Source organism: Gekko japonicus, unplaced genomic scaffold, assembly GCF_001447785.1.
Source record: "Gekko japonicus isolate JY-2015 unplaced genomic scaffold, Gekko_japonicus_V1.1 scaffold1921, whole genome shotgun sequence".
Lineage (NCBI taxonomy): Eukaryota > Metazoa > Chordata > Lepidosauria > Squamata > Gekkonidae > Gekko > Gekko japonicus.
The window spans coordinates 9,573-28,129 of NW_015167593.1; the positions used below are offsets into that span (position 1 = coordinate 9,573).

General features: G+C 49.0%; 2 protein-coding genes across 2 annotated transcripts in view; one reads left to right on the plus strand and one right to left on the minus strand.

Annotated features, from left to right (window-relative positions):
* The window catches only part of LOC107112760 (exocyst complex component 3-like protein), a gene marked incomplete at its 5' end in the record, with an annotated part of 15,735 nt that extends 7,661 nt beyond the window's left edge, over positions 1 to 8,074 (plus strand). Inside the window, 4 exons of the mRNA XM_015413947.1 lie at positions 778 to 900; positions 3,647 to 3,802; positions 4,647 to 4,771; positions 7,885 to 8,074. Of these exons, the coding sequence (XP_015269433.1) occupies positions 778 to 900; positions 3,647 to 3,802; positions 4,647 to 4,771; positions 7,885 to 8,071 (591 nt within the window). The remainder of the gene's footprint in view (positions 1 to 777; positions 901 to 3,646; positions 3,803 to 4,646; positions 4,772 to 7,884) is intronic.
* A 6,112-nt stretch (positions 8,075 to 14,186) lies between these two features.
* Positions 14,187 to 15,218, minus strand: LOC107112762 (leukotriene B4 receptor 1-like). Its single transcript, XM_015413948.1, has one exon. The coding sequence runs from the start codon at positions 15,201 to 15,203 to the stop codon at positions 14,187 to 14,189; it is 1,017 nt and encodes a 338-aa protein (XP_015269434.1). The 5' UTR covers positions 15,204 to 15,218.
* Between the last annotated feature and the right edge of the window lie 3,339 nt (positions 15,219 to 18,557).

The window sequence follows — 18,557 nt, forward strand, 5'->3', positions numbered from 1 at the left end:
AGTCATGCCGGCCACATGACCACGGAAACGTCTTTGGACAGCGCTGGCTCTTCGGCTTTGAAACGGAGATGAGCACCGCAACCCTAGAGTCGGACTCGACTGGCTTTCGAGCAAGGGAAACCTTTACCTTTACCTTAAACAAGAAGTAGTGAGTTCTGTCTCACAAACGCTCATAACGAAATAACTGGTGTTAATCTTTAAAGTGCCACTGGACTTCTGGTTTGTTTTGCTACAACAGACTAACGCTGGAATTAAGGACCATTAAAATTTGAACTTGAAATGGAGCAAATTTGGTGTAGTGGGTAAGAGTGGCAGACTCTAATCTGGGAGAACTGGGTCTGATTCCCCCCTCCTCCACATGCAGCCAGCTGGGTGACCTTCGATCAGTCACAGTTCTTTCAGAGCTGTTCTCTCAAGAGCAGTCCTCGAAAGAGGTCTCTCAGCCCTACCTACCTCACAGGGAAGGGAAAGGAGATTGTAAGCCACTCTGAGACTCCGCGTGAAGGGCAGGGTATAAATCCAATTCTTCTTCTTCTTCTTCTTTGTCATCGTCTTCTTCTTCTCCTCACAGTTGAACAGGCTCTGAACCCCTTCCTGTGTACTTCCTCCTGATTTTATGATACGTGTGTGCCATGTATTGATTATGCTGTTTTATATGAGAATTGCCTGTATTTTCATGTGTGCTTTGTAAGCTGCTGTGGGCTTCCTTCTCAAAGGTAAGGACGAAGAGAGATGTACTTAAAAATAAATAAATGTAAGTATCCCTTTTGGCTCCAGCCTCTGTTTGCCCAGCTGCCCTCCCGTCGATGGCTGTCTGACCCCCAGATGATGGGTAACATATGTGAGGTGATCGACACCCACGTGAAAGGCTTCTGCAGGGCTCACAAACCTTTCAGCACGGTAAGATCTGGGGGTGGGAAGTGGTGGGAGGAATCCCTGCTGCTAGCTGGCCACTTTCTGGCCTTTGAAGCCAGCCTCCCTCAATCTATCATACATTGGTTGGACATATGAAGCTGCCTTGTGCAACATCAGACCAGCACATTTAGCCCTGTACAATGTACTGAAACCAAAAGCAGTTCTCCAAGATTTCGGGAGAAAATCTTTCCCAAGACTCCCAACATCCTTCTAAACTGGAGTTGCTGGGGATCGAACCTGGACTCTTACACTTGCAATCTGTAAATTACGGCCCAAGTAGAATCATAGCATTGGAAGGGACCTCCAGGGTCATCTAGTCCAACCCCCTGCACAATGCAGGAAATTCACAACTACCTCCTCCCCACACCCCCAGTGACCCCTGTTCCATGCCCAGAAGATGACAAAAAACCTACAGGATCTCCAGCCAAACTGGCCTGGAGAAAAATTGCTGCTTGATCCCAAAGCAGCGATCAGCATTTCCCTCAGTGTGTAAGAAAGGTCCACGAGAACTAGGCACTGATGCAACCCTTCCTGCCCTCCCTTCTTCTGATCTACCTAAGTCCACAGAATCAGCATTGCTGCCAGATGGCCATCTAGCCTCTGTTTGAAAACCTCCAAAGAAGGAGAGCCCACCACCTCCCGAGGAAGCCTGTTCTGCTGAGGAACTGCTCTAACTGTCAGGAAGTTCTTCCTAAGGTTTAGCCGAAAACTCTTTTGATCTAATTTCAACCCAAATCAGTTGAATACACACCGCTGATTTATACTGAACCAGACCACTAGTCCTTCTGTCCCTGGACAAACTAGCAGAAGGTTTCCAGCTCTTGGGCAGAGGTCTTTTGCAGCCTTGCTACCTGAAATCTTTTAAGCTAGAGACATCAGGAACTGAACCTGGGACTTTAGGCATGCCAACCTAGACTGCTCAGCTAGCGGTCCCTCCCCCAAGCTCAGGGCAGAAGGTGTGGGCTCTTCTCCAAGCTCTAACCTGCTTAGCTTCAACAAGGATGCTGTATCAGGTGCTTCCATTCTACGGCTACATCTGGAGATGGAGAGCTGCAACAGAGAGATGATTTAGGCATTTTACAAGTCCAGGGGGGGGGGGGGGGGGGGGCAAGGACAGTGCGAGGAAGACAGCGGTGTGGATGATCTGTTGGCACCGCGCATGCATTTGCAGAGGACAGCCTGTGCGTTCCTGCCCCAAAATATCCCTAGCTGTATGGATGCAGCCTTGTGGCATTATATAGTTAACCAGTAGGCTGTCCTGATTCTCAGATGTATAGGTGAAGGACATACATATTTGTACATTCATATGTTGTGTTTAGGGTTGGCAGGTCCCCCTCGGGCCCCTGGCTGGGGGCAGTGTTAGGGTTGCCTAATTATGGTTGGGAAACTCATGGAGATTCAGGGATGGAGCCTGGGGAGGATGGGGACCTAAGTGGGGTACAGTGCCACCCCACTGTACAAAGTCCACCCTCCAAAGCCTCCATTTTCTCCAGAGGAACTGATCCCTGTAGTCTGGAGATGAGCTGTAATTCCAGGGGATCCCCAGGCCCCACCTGGAGGCTGGCATCCCTAGTTGTGTTTTTAGGTACACAGTTCTTTTAAAAGATCTTTGATATGTACAAACTTGCAAAGCATCCTGTAATGTATCCAGTCCAGACAAGTCCAGAGACAAACGCAGAGCTTCGCTCCAAGAGACAATGGACTATGCGGATCCTAGCCCGCTCCAATCAGGGGTCTAGGTTCCCAGCCGAGAGCCTATGGGACTCTTGGCCACTGTAAATAACCTATAGGGAAGTAGGGGTGTGTTTTGGGTGGCGGTTTCTCGGGGGATATAAGCTGGCCTGCGAGGCGGCCAAAGTCGTCTTGTTCCGGATAGAATAAAGTACGCTTTGCTGAAATCACTCTCCGTTTGCGTACTTTTCACATACTGTGGCCTAAAGCAGTTCCAGGAAGGAACTGGTTACATCAGGGGTCTCCAACACGGGGCCTGTGAGCATCATGGCACCGACAAGCACCTTTCCTGGCACTCGCCAAGTGTTTTTAGAAAGTGGGTGGGGCCAAATGGGGCTTTTGCCCAGCAAGGCTTCTAATTGGCCACTGGAGATTTGATTGGCTGTGCAGGTTTCTTAAACCTGTGGTTCGGCAGCTTCTACAGCACAAAGATCTTTACTGTGTTACTGAAGGTAAGCTGCGGCAGCCATTTTGCAACTGCACCCTCTGTGCTCTATCAAAATTCCAAAGGTGGTTATGGGCTTTGAGAGCCAGTTTGGTGTAGTGGTTAGGAGCGCGGACTCTAATCTGAGAGAACTGGGTTTGATGCCCCACTCCTGCTGCTGGTGTGACCTTGGGTCAGTCACAAGTTCTCTCAGAGCTGTTCTCTCAGGAGTAGTCCTCAACAGAGCTCTCTCAGCCCCATCTACTTCACAGGGTGTTTGTTGTGGGGAGGGGAAGGGAAGGAGATTGTAAGCTGCTCTGAGACTCCAAGTGAACGGCGGGGGTATAAATCCAACTCTTCTTCTTCTCAAAAAGGTTGGGGACCCCTGGATTACATCATATCTATACATTCACGAATTGTATCTTTTACTGTGAGGACTCCTACCTTCAGATACAGACAGCACCAGCTCTGTTTCTGGCAGGCACAGATAGCACTTCCGCCCTCGCCTTAGTACTTCTGCCCCCACCAGCAGTCGCTAGAATGATTGAGCCAAGTCTTTCTCCCCTCGATGTCTAGTATCTCCTGTCAGACTCTGAGCACTTGGTCATGAGCCAGTACGTGAAAGCACTGCTGCAGAAGAAGATCGTGTGCCGGAATGCAGAGGAGAGGAATCAGATGGGCCGGCGGATGTTGCAGGATGCCTCTCAGCTGAAGGAGCTCTTCTGCAGCCTGGTGAGAGAGGGGAACGGCGGCCTTGTTTTCCCGGAGAAGGGGATGGCATGGCAAGCAGTGGGAATCGCTCCTGAAAAGCGGGCTGACTTTGCTAGCCAGGCCTACAGAGAATCACAAAGAGGAGGCTCTAATTTTGAAACCTCTTCTTCAAAATCTTCGCCTCCGAGATTCTTTAAGCTCGGCGATGGGGGGGGTGTCACCAAGCTGTCCCCCCACACACACACACATACACACACACCAGCACAATCTCCGTCCCATAGCCCAGCCCGAAACCAGACCGGAAAGGGTCCAGAGCAGATAAGTTGCCCCAAAAGTCCTGAAGATGGTGCATCACTGCTCTCTCAATCACCTTGGCCAGAAAGGGCAACTTAGAGACTGGGTGGCAACTGGCCACAGCCTGAAGGTGGAAGGATTCGAAGAAGACATGACACAAAACAGCTCTGCAGAAATCTGTCTCCTCCTACTTGGAGAAGCAGGCTTTATTAGATTCCCTTCACTCCTTCCCCCTCCCCTATACATTGAAAGTTACATAGTCACCCCACTATGAGCTACTATATTCAGGAATGTGTTGTGAAGACAGCCTCAGTCTTATCTCTCCCCGACTCTTCTGCCAAGTTACTTCTCACGATGAGCTCAGCAATCTTGTGCATTCTGCACTCTGGTTCCCAATTTCCCTGCAGGAGTAGTGAACTCCGGGCTTGCCACACAGAGAACACTGTCCCTACAACAGCCGTTTTCTGTAGGGATGATTTTAAAAGTACATCTGTTTAGGGGAATGGAGTGGGAGGACAGGGGTAGTAGGATGCACCTGCCTGACTCCCATGGCACCTGTTTCTTTCTCCAGGGCTTGGAGGAGAGTGATCAGTCCCTCAGAGTGATCGCTGATCTACAGGAGCTGATTAGCCTCAAGGATCCCACCATGCTGGAATTGGAAGTGCCGGGGTTTGTGACAAAATACCCAGACATCAGGTAGAGCACCTAAATTCCAAATGTTAGGAAATTATCTGTAGCACCCTCTAGTGCTTGTCAAAGGAAATACAAGTCTCAGTGGTTGGTATCCTCTATCTACTTCCATATGCAGATGTTACCCTTCATGGACAGCAGGAAATAGGGTTGCCAACCTCCAGGTGGGGCCTAGAGATTTCCCAGAGCGATAAATGATTTCCAGGCTATCAGAATCAGTGTTCCCTTCACAGGTTTGGGAACGCATGGACCCCCTGAAAAGCGGTTCCAAGGGGGTAAATACAGTTGGCCCAGCAGAAATGAGCCCAGACATCCCGAGAGCTCAGATAGCAGGAGGGCGGGCGAGAGTGCAGGAGAGACAGGGGAACTGGAACTTACCCGAACGAAGAGGGACCGATGAGGTCCTTCGGGCCAGCGTAGATGCAGACAGGGAGCTTCATTATTTTCCCAAGCCTCACTGTAGCACTAAGATGTGTCTAGGAAAGAGAACAAAAAAGCCTTTTACGGAGGAAACGGGAGGGGTAGAGATATGTTGTTGGATGGCTCTATCTGTTGTTGGACGGCCAGTCAGACTCTAGTCCGGGAGATCTGGACCCGGTGTTGAAGGCCGTGGCTGGTTGGCTTAAATTGAGCCAACTGAAATTGAATCCGATGAAGACGGAGGTCCTGTGCCTGAGTCGAAGCGGTCCGAGGTTAAGGATCCCTCTCCCGACCTTTGATGGGGCGCCGTTGGTGCCAGCGCCGGAGGTTAGGAGTCTGGCAGTGCTCCTGGATGCCTCCCTGACGATGGAGGCCCAGGTAGCAGCCACTGCGAAATCTGACTTTTACCATCTACGGCTAATTAAGCAGCTGGTTCCCTTCCTTGAATGCAATGACCTCCCAACAGTGATCTACGCAATGGTCACGTCACGATTGGATTACTGCAATGCTCTCTACATGGGGCTGCCCTTGTCCCAAATCCGGAAGCTGCAGCTGGTGCAGAATGCAGCGGCGAGGCTGTTGTTGTGTCTTCCCATGCGGGAACACATCCAGCCCGCCCTAAAAGCACTGCACTGGCTGCTTATAGCATACTGGATACGGTTCAAGGTGCTGGTCTTAACCTTTAAAGCCCTATATGGTCGGGGACCTATCTACCTAAGGGACCGCCTTTCCCCGTATGTGCCCCAGAGAGCATTAAGATCTGGATCCCAAAACTGCCTGGCCCTTCCGGGCCCGAAAGACTCCAGGTTGGCCATAACGAGGGCCAGGGCCTTTTCCATGGCGGCCCCTCACTGGTGGAATGAGCTCCCGGATGACATCAGGGCCCTGAGGGACCTTTTGCAGTTCTGCAGGGACTGTAAAACGGAGCTCTTCCGCCAGGCTTTTGATGAGGGTGCCGCCACGATATTATGGCCCTGGCCTTAATATCAACACCATCATCAACCTGGCCTTAACACCAATATCACCACCAGTTGGATGATAAACCGCCATTCAAATGAGTGGATGTGGGTGTCGCCATCTGTCATATAGCTATGTGCAGTATAGTTTATATTGTAATTTTAATGGAATGTTGGTTTTAGTATACATATGGGAGTTTTAATGTATTTATTGATATTTATGTTGTTCGCCGCCCTGAGCCCGCCAAAAGTGGGGAGGGTGGGATACAAATATAATAAATGAATAAATAAATAAATAATTCCAGAGTTTCTTTTCCAGGGGGGGAAAAAAGTTTGGGGGGAAATTGAAATATTCAATATTTACTGTCCTATGTAACCTAAACTAATTTTACTGCTTTAACAACAAAAAATACATCATTTATAACTAACTTAGGATATAAAACTGCAACATGTGATGTAAAAGTTATAATTGCCTTAGTTTCCTACAAGCAAAAAATTGCAGCTTTTGAGAGAAAACTGCAAGCTGATTGTCCCCTACGCTGCCTTAGTATGTGTACCTTACTTTTTGCTATGTGAAAAGTAGGAAAAATAGGACTTAAACAGAAAACACAAGCTTTGTGCTAAATAACATAAACTATATTATTTGTTCAGAAAAGGGGGTTACACGAAGGGTCAATAATAATATCTGCACAGGTAGATGTAGCTCTGTTTAGGTACTGTTTTCTTCCTTCTGTGGCTACTGGTTAGAGAGTGCTCAGTTCTCAGTGAAGCTTTTTTCGCTGCAGTTTCTGCCCCATCTCCTTCTGATCTTCCCCCCCCCCTCCAAAAAGGTAGGAAATAAACCACTTGTCACCTAGTCGGTGGGTATATGTGTCATGGTTTGAGGGAGAGGCAAAAGGGTGAACCACAGGTGAAGAGTCAGGTCAAAAGGGCCACAGAAGCAACAAAAAGCCCCATGTGCTGCCCTCATGAAGATCAGGTATCCTTCTACGTGCAGAAACGCATCTTGGATTTAAGAGCCGTACATGTCTACAGCACGCCCACCTTGTCTTTAAAAGCATTTCGCTCATTCTAGGAGTTTTTTGGGGTGCCATGGCTTATTGGTAGAGCATCTGCTTGGCATGCAGGAGGTCCAAGGTTCAATCCCCGGCATCTCCAGTTAAAAGATCTGGCAGTCAGTGCTGTGAAAGACCTCTGCCTGAGTCCCTGGAGAGCTGCTGCCAGTCTGAGTAAACAATGACCTTGATGGACCAAAGGTCTGGCTTGGTAAAGGCAGCTTCATGTACGTGTTCATGTAACTTTCCATTTTTTTCCACTGAAAAAAGGGCCTCGGGGGGGGGGGTGAATTCCCCCAAACATTTTCCAGCCCCCCTCCCCCATCAAGTTTAGGGGGTCAGGGTGCACAGGCACAGCAGGGAGGAGCAGCGGTGGGTCAGCAGCCGAGTAAGCAGGATGGGAACAGAGCGGGCGGATGCAGTCCCCACACTGCTTGTTGCTGCCACTGCCACAGCAAGGAAGTGTTTTCACGCCCTCATCTTAAGGCAACCAGAACTGGAATCCAGTTTCTCCAGCTGGAAACAGGAATTGCCTGCTGAAGCTCTGAACATCTGTGTAACCAAGAGGCCGGCTGACAAAGCAAGGAGAAGAAGCAGGTGCTCCTGGCTACCGAAGATATTTGGGGAGAGATCGTCAGCAGGAGGGCCGAGGAGAAGTAACATGCCTTCTGTCTTATTCTCCCCGCAGCGACGACCACGTTTCCATGCTCCTAGAAGTGCGCGGTGACGTCCCTAAAGAAATCCGCAACAACGTGCTGGAGATAATGGCGCAGAATCCCCAAGTCCTGCCGGAGAACCACCAATCCGTCTTTAGTAACATTCTGGTTCCTGCTCCAGAGCCGCCCTTCTGCCTTGGCAAGCCCAAGTGTGCCTGATGTGCCCGACACCCACTTGCAGAATGCCAACCTGGCCGTAGCTGCATCTCTCCAGCAGAACTGGATGGACTGGAACTGGAGGTGGAAGGGAGGGGGTGAAGCTTCAGCAGGGTGGAGTCCCTTGGTGGTTGCCTGGAAAACATTCAAGGCAAGACTCTTCCCTTGGGGATTAAGGATTCAAGCACACTGTACCATTTTGTGCATGGTGGTGGGACAGAGGGGGTAGGATGTTTAAGTTTGTTCCCCAGCCAAGCTCACTTTTGCAAGTCTTGACTGTGTGTTGACCAGGCACCGGCTGGCTGTGCTTCTATGGTTATGTTATTTTGAGCGCCAAGTTAGTATGCCTCTTACTACACTTACGCTGCTGGACTGTAGACAACTGGATGACAGAACTGTAGTTGTAACAGAACCGTCACTGTCCTGTTAAGTTGCCCATGAGCCATAGTTATTTCTCAGTTAGAGCTATGGCTTGAATTTAGGGGCGCCTACGCTACAAACCTATATAGGTTTGAGAAATGGTATAAAATTGTGCTCCTCCTTCCCCCAAAGCATCCTGGGAATTTTTCTTTGACGAGGGCACTGAGAATTCGTAGAATTCCCTAGCCTCTCCTCTTGCCAAAGCATAATTTCCCAGGGTTCCTTGAGGCGAAGGAAGGACTTTTATACCAGTTTATCTGTGACATAGAGATGTGCCTTTAATAAAAGTATTACGTCACCAAAGTTCCATGTTCTGAGCAGTCAGTCCTGACTAAACTCCCACTTCCACCATACATAAGGGCGATGTTGCTTTCAACAGGTCAGAGTGACAGCTAACTTGACCCTAAGATTGCAGCTTGAGTTTTGATGTTTTAATATTGCTGTAACAAAGTTGTATTTCAATTTACTTACTATACTTACTACTTGTAAACTGCTTTGAGCATAAAAGTGGAATATAAATCTTCTAAAATAAGCTAGACAATGGGACTAGAGCTTTTATGTTTAACTCAGCTGTTGTTCCTCTTCAAAAGAAGAAACCTGGATTGTGCCATGGGCCGATCATCCTTTCTCAGCCTAGCCTAGTAGTCCAGTCTGGAAAACACCAAGGTATGAATGACAATGTCAGGTGATCTATTTGCATTCTACCCAGTGAGGATAACCTAGTTTCCAAAGCTGTTTCGTTTGGGAAATGATCTAGGAGGGTATAGGCAGAGCCAACCACAGGCAGAGTAGAGAAAAGGTAGACAAAGGCTAAAGCATTTCAGGAAGCAAAGCAGCCTAGTTTGACCCAGGCAGAGATCAAAGTAAGGCTGTATTAGTGAAGGCCGTTTTGCCTATAGTGGGAAGGGCACAGTAGAAGCAAGTCATGTGGAAAGTCACCAGAAGAGCCAGCAAGGTTCTTCCCTGGGGGGTGAATGGAGTTGTAAATTCTTGTTTGTTAATCAGCTGCAGCTGTGAAGTCAGGTGAGCATCTTGGACCAAAATCAAGATGGGTAGCCGTGTTAGTCTGTCTGTAGCAGTAGAAAAGAGCAGGAGTCCAGTAGCACCTTCAAGACCAACAAAATTTGTGGCGGGGTGTCATTGCTCACAGATACAGCTAGAATGTGAGTCCATCCTTCTATCTTGGAGAATGGTGTGCTTTCAGATGCCGAATAACAATAGCAGGCAAATGACAATAGCAGGCTTGATTGGATTAAGTGTGTGATATGCAGAGAGGCAGTAGGCATGAAGAAATCAGCATTGGTAATGAGACAAGAAACCTAGGTCCCAATCCAGTCCAGGAGGATGCATTGTCCTGAGCTTTATTATCAGGTCCAATTCAGCAGTCCCTCTTTTTAATCTCCCTTTGAAATCCCTTTGTAAGAGAACTGCTGCTCTTAGGTCAGCAACTAAATAGTCCCATTGGAGGGTGGACTTTATGGCATTATACCCCATTCAAATCCCTCCCCTCCCCAAACTTCACCTCCAAATTTCCAGGATTTTTCCAACCTTTAACTGGCAACCAGAGGGGGGGTGAACAGGCTATCTGAGCATTGGGCAGAATGCATTTCCCTCTTGAAGGCCAAACGACACATGAAGTTTTTAAAATAGTTGGGTTCCCAGCAGCCTCATAGCAGCTGTGGGGGATGGCTTTTGAAAAACAAAGGAGAGCCCAAATGGGCTTAGTTGGAACACCACTGCAGGGAGAGCTTTTTTCTGTGCTGAACAGGGTTGGGGAAGAATTATTGTGCCATTTTTGCTGCTCTTCGTGGAGTATTTTGTGCACATGTAGCACCAAATAGGGGGAAATAACTCCCTCCCATAAGAACATAAGAGAAGCCAATGTTGGATCAGGCCAGTGGCCCATCCAGTCCAACACTCTGTCACACAGTGGCCAAAAATACCAGGTGCCATCAGGAGATCCACCAGGTCTGTTTCTGCAAGGGGAAACCCAAACTTGGCCCACTTCACCTTCTGTAACCCACATGAATCTCATCTGCTAGAGACAATGCTCTTTCTCACACACAATACTGGACAAAGTTATGCCTGGCCCTTCTTCCAATGGGACTCTGCCCTACCAAGATATTGCAGCTGCAAACACAGTTCGAAGGGACAAAGGAAGCGATGTTCTGACAGCTGTCACCACGTTCTTCTCTTTTGTCTTGGTGGTGGTCCTGAGGACCATGATATCCCCTTCACAGAGCTCAGCATTTGTAAACTGCAGGTTATGGGTGAGCATAAACAATTCTCCGGTACGAACAGAGAAACATCTGGGGCTGAAGAAAGTTCACTCAATGTATCTTTTGAACAGTTCAAGAGGGGTTTAAAGAAAAGTGCTTTTAAAATGCACCTTTTCAAGAAGTTCTTAAGAAGCCTGGAGACTTCCCTTCCAATCTGAGCAAGCACTCCTTTTGGGTTTTGCTGCACGTAGCAAATATGTGTGGCCACTCATCCTTCCTCAGGATCCGCCCCTGATGCCACAGCCATGCTGTCTCAGTGCTTAACCTGTGTTAAATGTACCAAATGAGCCTCATGCTACACCATTACAAGAGATACCTTCAGGGTAAAAGGGAATTGTCATGAAATCATGCCTAAATGGAGCTGCGGTGGCTCAAGTGGTTAAGACGCCGAACTGCAGGCTGTGGAAGGTCAGTAGTTCAGCAGTTCGAGACCCGAGTGTGCCGCATGATGGAGTGAGCTCCCATCTCTAGTTCCAGCTCCTGCCAACCTAGCAGTTCGGACTGGCTTTTGAGCAAGGGAACCTTTACCTTTACTTTTACATGCCTAAAACCAAAAGTGACTATACTTTATCACTCTGTGTGATAAGGGAAATGGTTTCACAAACGTCTCCAAAGGGAGATCATGTCCTCTGGGGAAAGGGGTTGGGACACCCATAGAGAGAGGAGTGAAGCGGACAATAGTCGGGTGATTTCGTGACCTCACTGGCACCACTGAAAAGGGAACATTAGGGTGGTGAGATCTCAGTCAGGAGGTAAACAGATATGGAGGAAGATGGATGAGCTGAAGTAAGAGGGACAAAGTTGCCCAGAGAACAAGAAGGAGCAACGCAGAGACTGGAGAAAAGTGGAGGGAAATCTGGGTGGTGCATGGAATTGCCATGAGTCTGTGGGAAAGTAGGAAGAAAGAAACCAACCCTCTTTCCCAACAGCAGTGAACTCCGGGCTCGTCATCATCATCCATGTGGAAACAGACTTACTATTTATTGCTGGGCTTTTTGGTTTTCAGCCCCCAAATAAAAACCTCCAAGGTCGAATATGGGGGCTGGTGCCGGAGAAGTGAAGCTAAGAGGGGCAGATCTGCGAGGGAATGGCAGCATAGATAGGTCTTCACCCAAGACGACGCAAAAGGTATAATGCCACATGGATGCAGTTCACACGGCGGATAGAGAGTGATTTGCATTTGCGCAGGGTTTCCCAGAAACAGACCACCGGTTCCTGTTGCAGTTCTGCTGAGCTAGGGAAAAGGCATAATTTCCTGTTCTCTTTTCAGAAGTGTGACCGGGGTGGGGGGTAGGTGCCAGTACTCGTATATAAGGTTGTGCTGATTTTCACCGATTCCCTCCTCATGACTTGGAAGAGTCAGCTTATTTTCTATCAGGGGTCATTTCGTAGAAAAAGAGGTGCAGGAGCTCATTAGTGTAACTCATTAGCATAACCTATTTGCATATGCCACACCCCCTGACATCACCGGAAGTGTGTCAGAAGGCAACACCCACCGCTCAGGCTCCACTGGACTGTTTTGGATTGCTAGCTATTGGGGGGGGGACTGCAGATCTATCCTCACAGAGGAGGGAGAGCTTGTACCTGAATAAAACTTGGTCTTAAAGGTGCCACTGGACTGTTTGGATTGCTAGCTATGGGGGAGGGAGCCCAGATCTGTCCTCGCAGAGGAGGGAGAGCTTGTACCTGAATAAAACTTGGTCTTAAAGGTGCCACTGGACTGTTTGCTGGCTGGTTACATCAATAGGGGCCAGCCTATGTGCAAAAAAAGGTCAACCACACAGAGGCAGGGGTCATTGGGGGGGGGACGCCATCCCCCCGGGTGAGGTGCGGGAGGGCGGGGCCTGGAGCTCCCTGCTGGTGCCTGCTGGAGGTCGCCGCCGGCTGTGGGGAGGACACACTTCCGGTGATGTCAGGGGGTGTGGCATATGCTAATTAGTTATGCTAATGAGTCCCCCTAGTTCTTTTTCTACGAAATGACCCCTGACAATGTCACAAAAAATGTCCCTTGATAGCGCTAGAGCCGCAATGTCTTCAGAATTTGCTAGACAAGGGAAAGGAAAATGTTTATTTTCAATCTATGTATTCCCAAGTCTCAACACTGACAGAAGTCACTTCGGCTTCCACCACTCCCCACCAAAGTTTTTAAAAAATCCCCCCTCCACCACCCAGAAAAACAAACATGCTTCTTCCCAGAGTTCAAACGTTTCAAAATACAACAGGAATCAATGCTGTTTCCCCACTTCAACAGAAACAAACAGGAACTTATATATGCTTTCCAGAAAACCCCATACAAACCACATTTGCTCACAGGGAGCGCTATTTTACAGTTTTAGGAGGATTCCTCACATCCTTTGCTTTCCAGCGTTATTGTGGCTGTGAACACAACACACCCGAGATAGTGTGACAGCATCCATTTACTGCTCCTGACATGCCTCACAACACCTTCTGTACACAAGGAGCTAGAAGCCACTGGTGGTTTAGGGACAAACAGGGGAGTGGGGGGCTGGCTTAGACAACAGAAGGCCTCCACACCTCAGAGCTTTGAAGGTATTACGGATGTAGTCACCAAGCCAACTATTTGGTTTAAAGAAAAAGGCTTCTTAGGTTGCCACTTGACCAGGAACATTCTCCAATTTTCACCCACCAGTTCACTCGTTGTTAGGGATGCCGGCCTCCAGGTGGGACTGGGGATCCCCTGGAATTACAGCTCGTCTCCAGACTACAGGGATCAGTTCCCTCAGAGAAAATGGATGCTTTGGAGGGTGGACTCTGTGGCGTTGTACCCCACTGAGGTCCCTGTCCTCTCCCAGGCTCCCTCCCCCCCAAACCTCCAGGAGTTTCCCAACTGGGATCTGACACCGCTTCTCTTCCTGCAGAAGTCCAGCCTATTAAGACTATAGCTTAAAAAGTTCACCAAGAGAACACAAAGCAGAAGAAATACATTCATTGTTGAACAATCCTAGTATACGTATGTGTATGTATGTGTATACACACACACACTACATTTGTTCTAACGAATATTTTAGTTAGCTTTGGTACATTTATTGTTAATTTACGCAATAAAGATCTATTTTACATCATTTACTTTTGAACAGCCTTATAGATTTTGGCCCCACACCTTCTCTAGGTGTGCCCCTCTGACACACACACCCCAGATTTAGGAGTCTACAGTCCTGCTACCATGTGGATGCTCCATTGCAACCGTGCATACCTCTGCATTCACAGCACCAACCGAAGAAATACAGAAAACCATCACTGTGTGGTTGCAATGGCAGGCAGAAAGGATTCTCCACACTGGAAAACTGCTGTTCAGATAAAGATGCGATTACCAGGCATTTATTCCAGCAACTTCCGAAGTCCTCTCCAGGAGCGCATGTGGGTACAGATGGCTTGCGCTCAGGATAGAAGAAAAATATTTAATTCTGTAACTTCTCCATTGAAAGACCACTGTCCCCTGTAGATCTCTCCACAGATTTTTCCACCGAGTCCTCATGAATTTTGGCAAACAACTTGGCGAAATTGCTCTCCCGTACCCCTCCCCGGAAGCTCCGCGCAGCGAACGCATACAGGATAGGGTTCAGGCAGCTACTGACGAAGGCTATGGCCCCGTGAATGTTCATTGCCACTCTGGTCACTCCGAGCAAGTTGTCTGCCTTCTCTGGGTGTCCCTCTTTCAGCAGCAGTGCTACGCTGATGAGGATGTTGAAGATGTGGTAAGGGAGCCAACATATAAAGAAAGCAAGGACCACCGCTGTAATCAGCCTCCCCGTCTTCATTTTCTTGTGGCTCTTCAGCATCTGAAGCCTTTTCAGGACACAGGAGTAGCAGACAGCCATCACAGTGAAAGGGATCACAAAGCCAAATAAGGTCTCCACAAAGTTAACCGTGACTCGCTGTTGGTCGGTATAGTACATTTCGTCTGCGCACACTCCGTCCACCTTGGGCTTGGATGACACTATCAGAATCGGGCTTCCAAAGAAGCACGCAGCCACCCAGAGCAGCAGCAACGTACAGTGCACCACGCGCGGCCGCCACAGCTTTTGGGAGGCAAACGGGAAGACCACAGCGGCGAAGCGATGGAGGCTCATCAGCGTGATGAGGAAGATGCTGGCGTAAATGGTCAAGTAGACGAGGAACTTGAGCAGCCTGCAGAAGATGTCTCCGAAGACCCAGCCGTGGAGGAAAGAGTAGATCCAGAAGGGTACAGTGCTCATGACGACCAAGTCCGTGATGGCCAAGTTCAGGATGAGGAGAAGGGTCAAAGAGCGCTGGGAGAACTTGGTAACAATAGTCCAGACCACAAAGCCATTCCCGGGGAGACCGACCAGGAAGCAAGCGAGGAGGAACATGCTTGGAAGCACAGAGATGTACTCGCGCGTCTCCCCTGTCACCGTGCCATTCCCTTCCAGCTCCGAGGCATTGTAGAGGGCCATGTTGCTTCTGGTACAGGGCTCAGCTTTTGCAAGTAAACAACTAATCCAACAGCATAAATAAGAGCTCCAGAGACAAGGGGGGGGGGGGGGGGGGGGGAGCGGCCCAGCTCATAGATGGATAGATTGGCTCTGCCCCAGAAGCATTTTGTAAGCACATTAAATTCCTCTTTTTGTGGTGTTGGCTTGCTTGTGCAAACTAAGGCTTCCTAGGCAGACGCCTTCTGCTATCTTCCTATTTCTGGGTCCCAAGTGGGGAATCAGCGCTGCTGCAACCAACATCCTTTCTGCACCTGTTACTTTAATATTTAAGTTTCGGGATCACACTTCGATGCCCCTGCCACAGTGTGACAGCATTTGTGTGTGTGTCTACAGTGACATCACCCTGCCAAAAAAATTGTGTATGTCATCACCCTGCCAACAAAGGTCCGCATGGTCAAAGCAATGGTATTCCCAATAGTCATGCATGGCTGTGAGAGTTGGACTATAATGAAGGCCGAGCGCCGAAGAATAGATTCTTTTGAACTATGGTGCTGGGGAAGACTCTTGAGAGTCCCTTGGACTGCAAGAAGATCAAATCAGTCAATCCTAAAAGAAATCAACCTTGACTGTTCCCTGGAAGGCCAGATAATGAAACTGAAGCTCAAATACTTTGGCCACCAAATGAGAAGGGAGCACTCACTGGAGAAGACCCTGATGCTGGGAAAGATTGAAGGTCAAAGAAGACGGGGACGGCAAAGGATGAGATGGTTAGACAGTGTCATCGATGCACCGAACATGAAGTTGAGCAAACTTCAGAGGACGGCGGAAGACCGGAAGGCCTGGCGAGATCTTGTCCATGGGGTCGCGAGGAGTCGGACTCGACTGTGTGACTGAACAACAACAACTACAGTGCCGTCACATCACAGCCAACTTATGTTGACCAGTTGCGTTTTCACAGCAAGAGACAAACGGAGGTGGTTTGCCAGTGCCTACCTCTGTGTGGCAATCCTGGACCGCCTTGGTGGCATCCCAACCAAGCACTCTCCAGGGCTGACCCTGCTCAGCTTCTGAGATCTGACGAGATCGGGCCAGCCTGGGCCATACAGGTCAGGAAGACGGCATTTAGCTTCTCTTAAATGTCTCAGCTAGGCCTCACAGCCCCTTACACAGCCCCTTACACACAGCCCCTTACACACAGTCAAAGGGAGCTCTCTTGCACTCCTCCCTGAATCAGATGACCCTACTTTATGCCTATGTGAGAGTGAAATTCTCCATTATGCATCCCTTTCCACTTTTTGCCTTCCTTGCAGGGGAGGAAAGTACTTCTCCTAACGGACCAGATCTGCAGGACCGAATCCCACAGCCATGAATACATTTCCCATACGAGTTCTTCCTTTCCAACTTCTGAATAGCTAGCCACCGCCGTAGAAAGATGTTCGTGGAAATTAGGCACATACTGGAGCACAGCCTTTCTGCCTTTGTCTGGATCACCAGATGTATTACATATGTGTATTACACACACCCCAACACGTTACACATATGTCAAAGGACCTTAAGGCCAAAATGGATGGATGTACCTGAGAGACTCTGGAGATACCAATAGTAGGTGATAGCCAGTGTTCCCTCTAAGCTGAGTTAGTGTGAGTTAGTTCAGTTTTTTAGCCTCTAGCTCACACATTTTTGTCTTAGCTCAGGAAGGATTACTCCAGAGCAAACTGATTTATGCAGCGGCCAACTCGCTCGCTCACAACTTTAATGCCAATAGCTCACAAAGTATAAATTTTGCTCACAAGACTCCACAGCTTAGAGGGAGCATTGGATACATACACAAACAACACACAAATAATACGGACCCACTCAGGGAGGGACCATGGCTCAGTGGTAGAGCACCTGATTGGCATGCAGATGGTCCCAGGTCCAGTCCCTGGCATTTCCAGTCAAAAGGATCCGGTGGTATGAAATGTTTTTGCATCACCTTGGGTGAGACCCTGGAGATCCACTCCCCGTCAGAGTAGACAGTACTGACTCAGATGGAACAATGGTCTGATTCAGTATAAGGCAGCTTCATGTGTGTTTCACTCCTGCATGCGCCAAAGGGAAAGGCCTGGTGAGGCTCGCCCGTTTCCCCCAAGTCTACCATTATTTTTGCCAGCTCTGGGTTCCGAAATACCTGGAGATCTGAGGATGAGTGAGTTAAGGGGGTGAAGGGACTTTGGTAGGTATCATGCCACGCAATCCACCTTCCTGAGCAGCCCTTTTGTCAGGAGTAAGATTCGGGGTGGGTTGGAAGCGGTTGTGACTCGAATCCAGGATGGTTTTGCCTCAGAAACGTTGTCTTTCAAGTTCTCTCCACTTGTGACAACCGAGAGAATTCACTTAGACGAGTACGAGTGGATAATGCTCCCTCCTCTCTGTCAACTCATGAACTTTCTCCTTCCTCTCCCTGGCATCACCTGTGTGGACCTTTTATTCGTTCAACCTTCTCACCTGTTTCGCCCACCACCCACTTCTTAAAGTAACCTAGCCACCAGCCGGGACTCCAAGGGACCTTGGTCTCCATGTTCCCCCCGCCATCCATACTTCCAACGGTCGGGACCCTGACGTCCCGCCCAGGTGGTTCCACGATCTCGCCCCCCTCCCTTCTTAGGGTAGTCCCCTCTCTGTGGGTAGTGGGCCATGACCCCGGGACCCCCGGGAAAAGGTCTAGGACCTTGTCAACCGCTTTTGTTGTTCAGTCGCACAGTCGAGTCCGACTCTTCACGACCCCATGGACCAGCTCCCGCCAGGCCCTTCTGTCTTCCGCCGTCCTCTGAAGTTGACTCAATTTCATGTTCGTTGCATCAATGACACTGTCTAACCATCTCATCCTTTGCCGTCCCCGTCTTCTTTGACCTTCAATCTTTCAACCGCTAAGTGGGTGTTTTCCTGCATAGTCAGGAGGGGGTTGACAGCGCCCTCCTGACACCTTTTCTCCACGAGAAGTGAAACAAATCTTTTAAATAAATAAATGAATAATACATAAATGCATACAGTTGTGGTTCTGGGAGATTTCCAGCCCCCACCTGGAAGTTGGCAACCCTGCCCACCATCCTGAATGGCCCCACAAGGAATCTCATTATATTTCCATCCTGAGTGCAGTTCCAGCATTGCCACATTCTTTTTTTTCCCCTTCAGAGGGGAGGAAATGTCAAAAAGAGGAAACATTTCGGTGACACTGGAAGTTGTGCAACTCCTTGGGTTCTGAATGTTTTGTGATAGGGTACAGTCAGACACTCGGGGGGGGGGGGGGAACCAGGACAGTTTATTTCAGTTGACCTAGTGCAAACCAGGGATGGGGGGGGGGAATTGTCCCTGGGATGTGCTCATAATTCAGAA

Excerpts from the sequence above, each read along its gene's own strand:
- LOC107112762 (XM_015413948.1), bottom strand. The coding sequence starts at position 15,203 with ATGGCCCTCTACAATGCCTCGGAGCTGGAAGGGAATGGCACGGTGACA.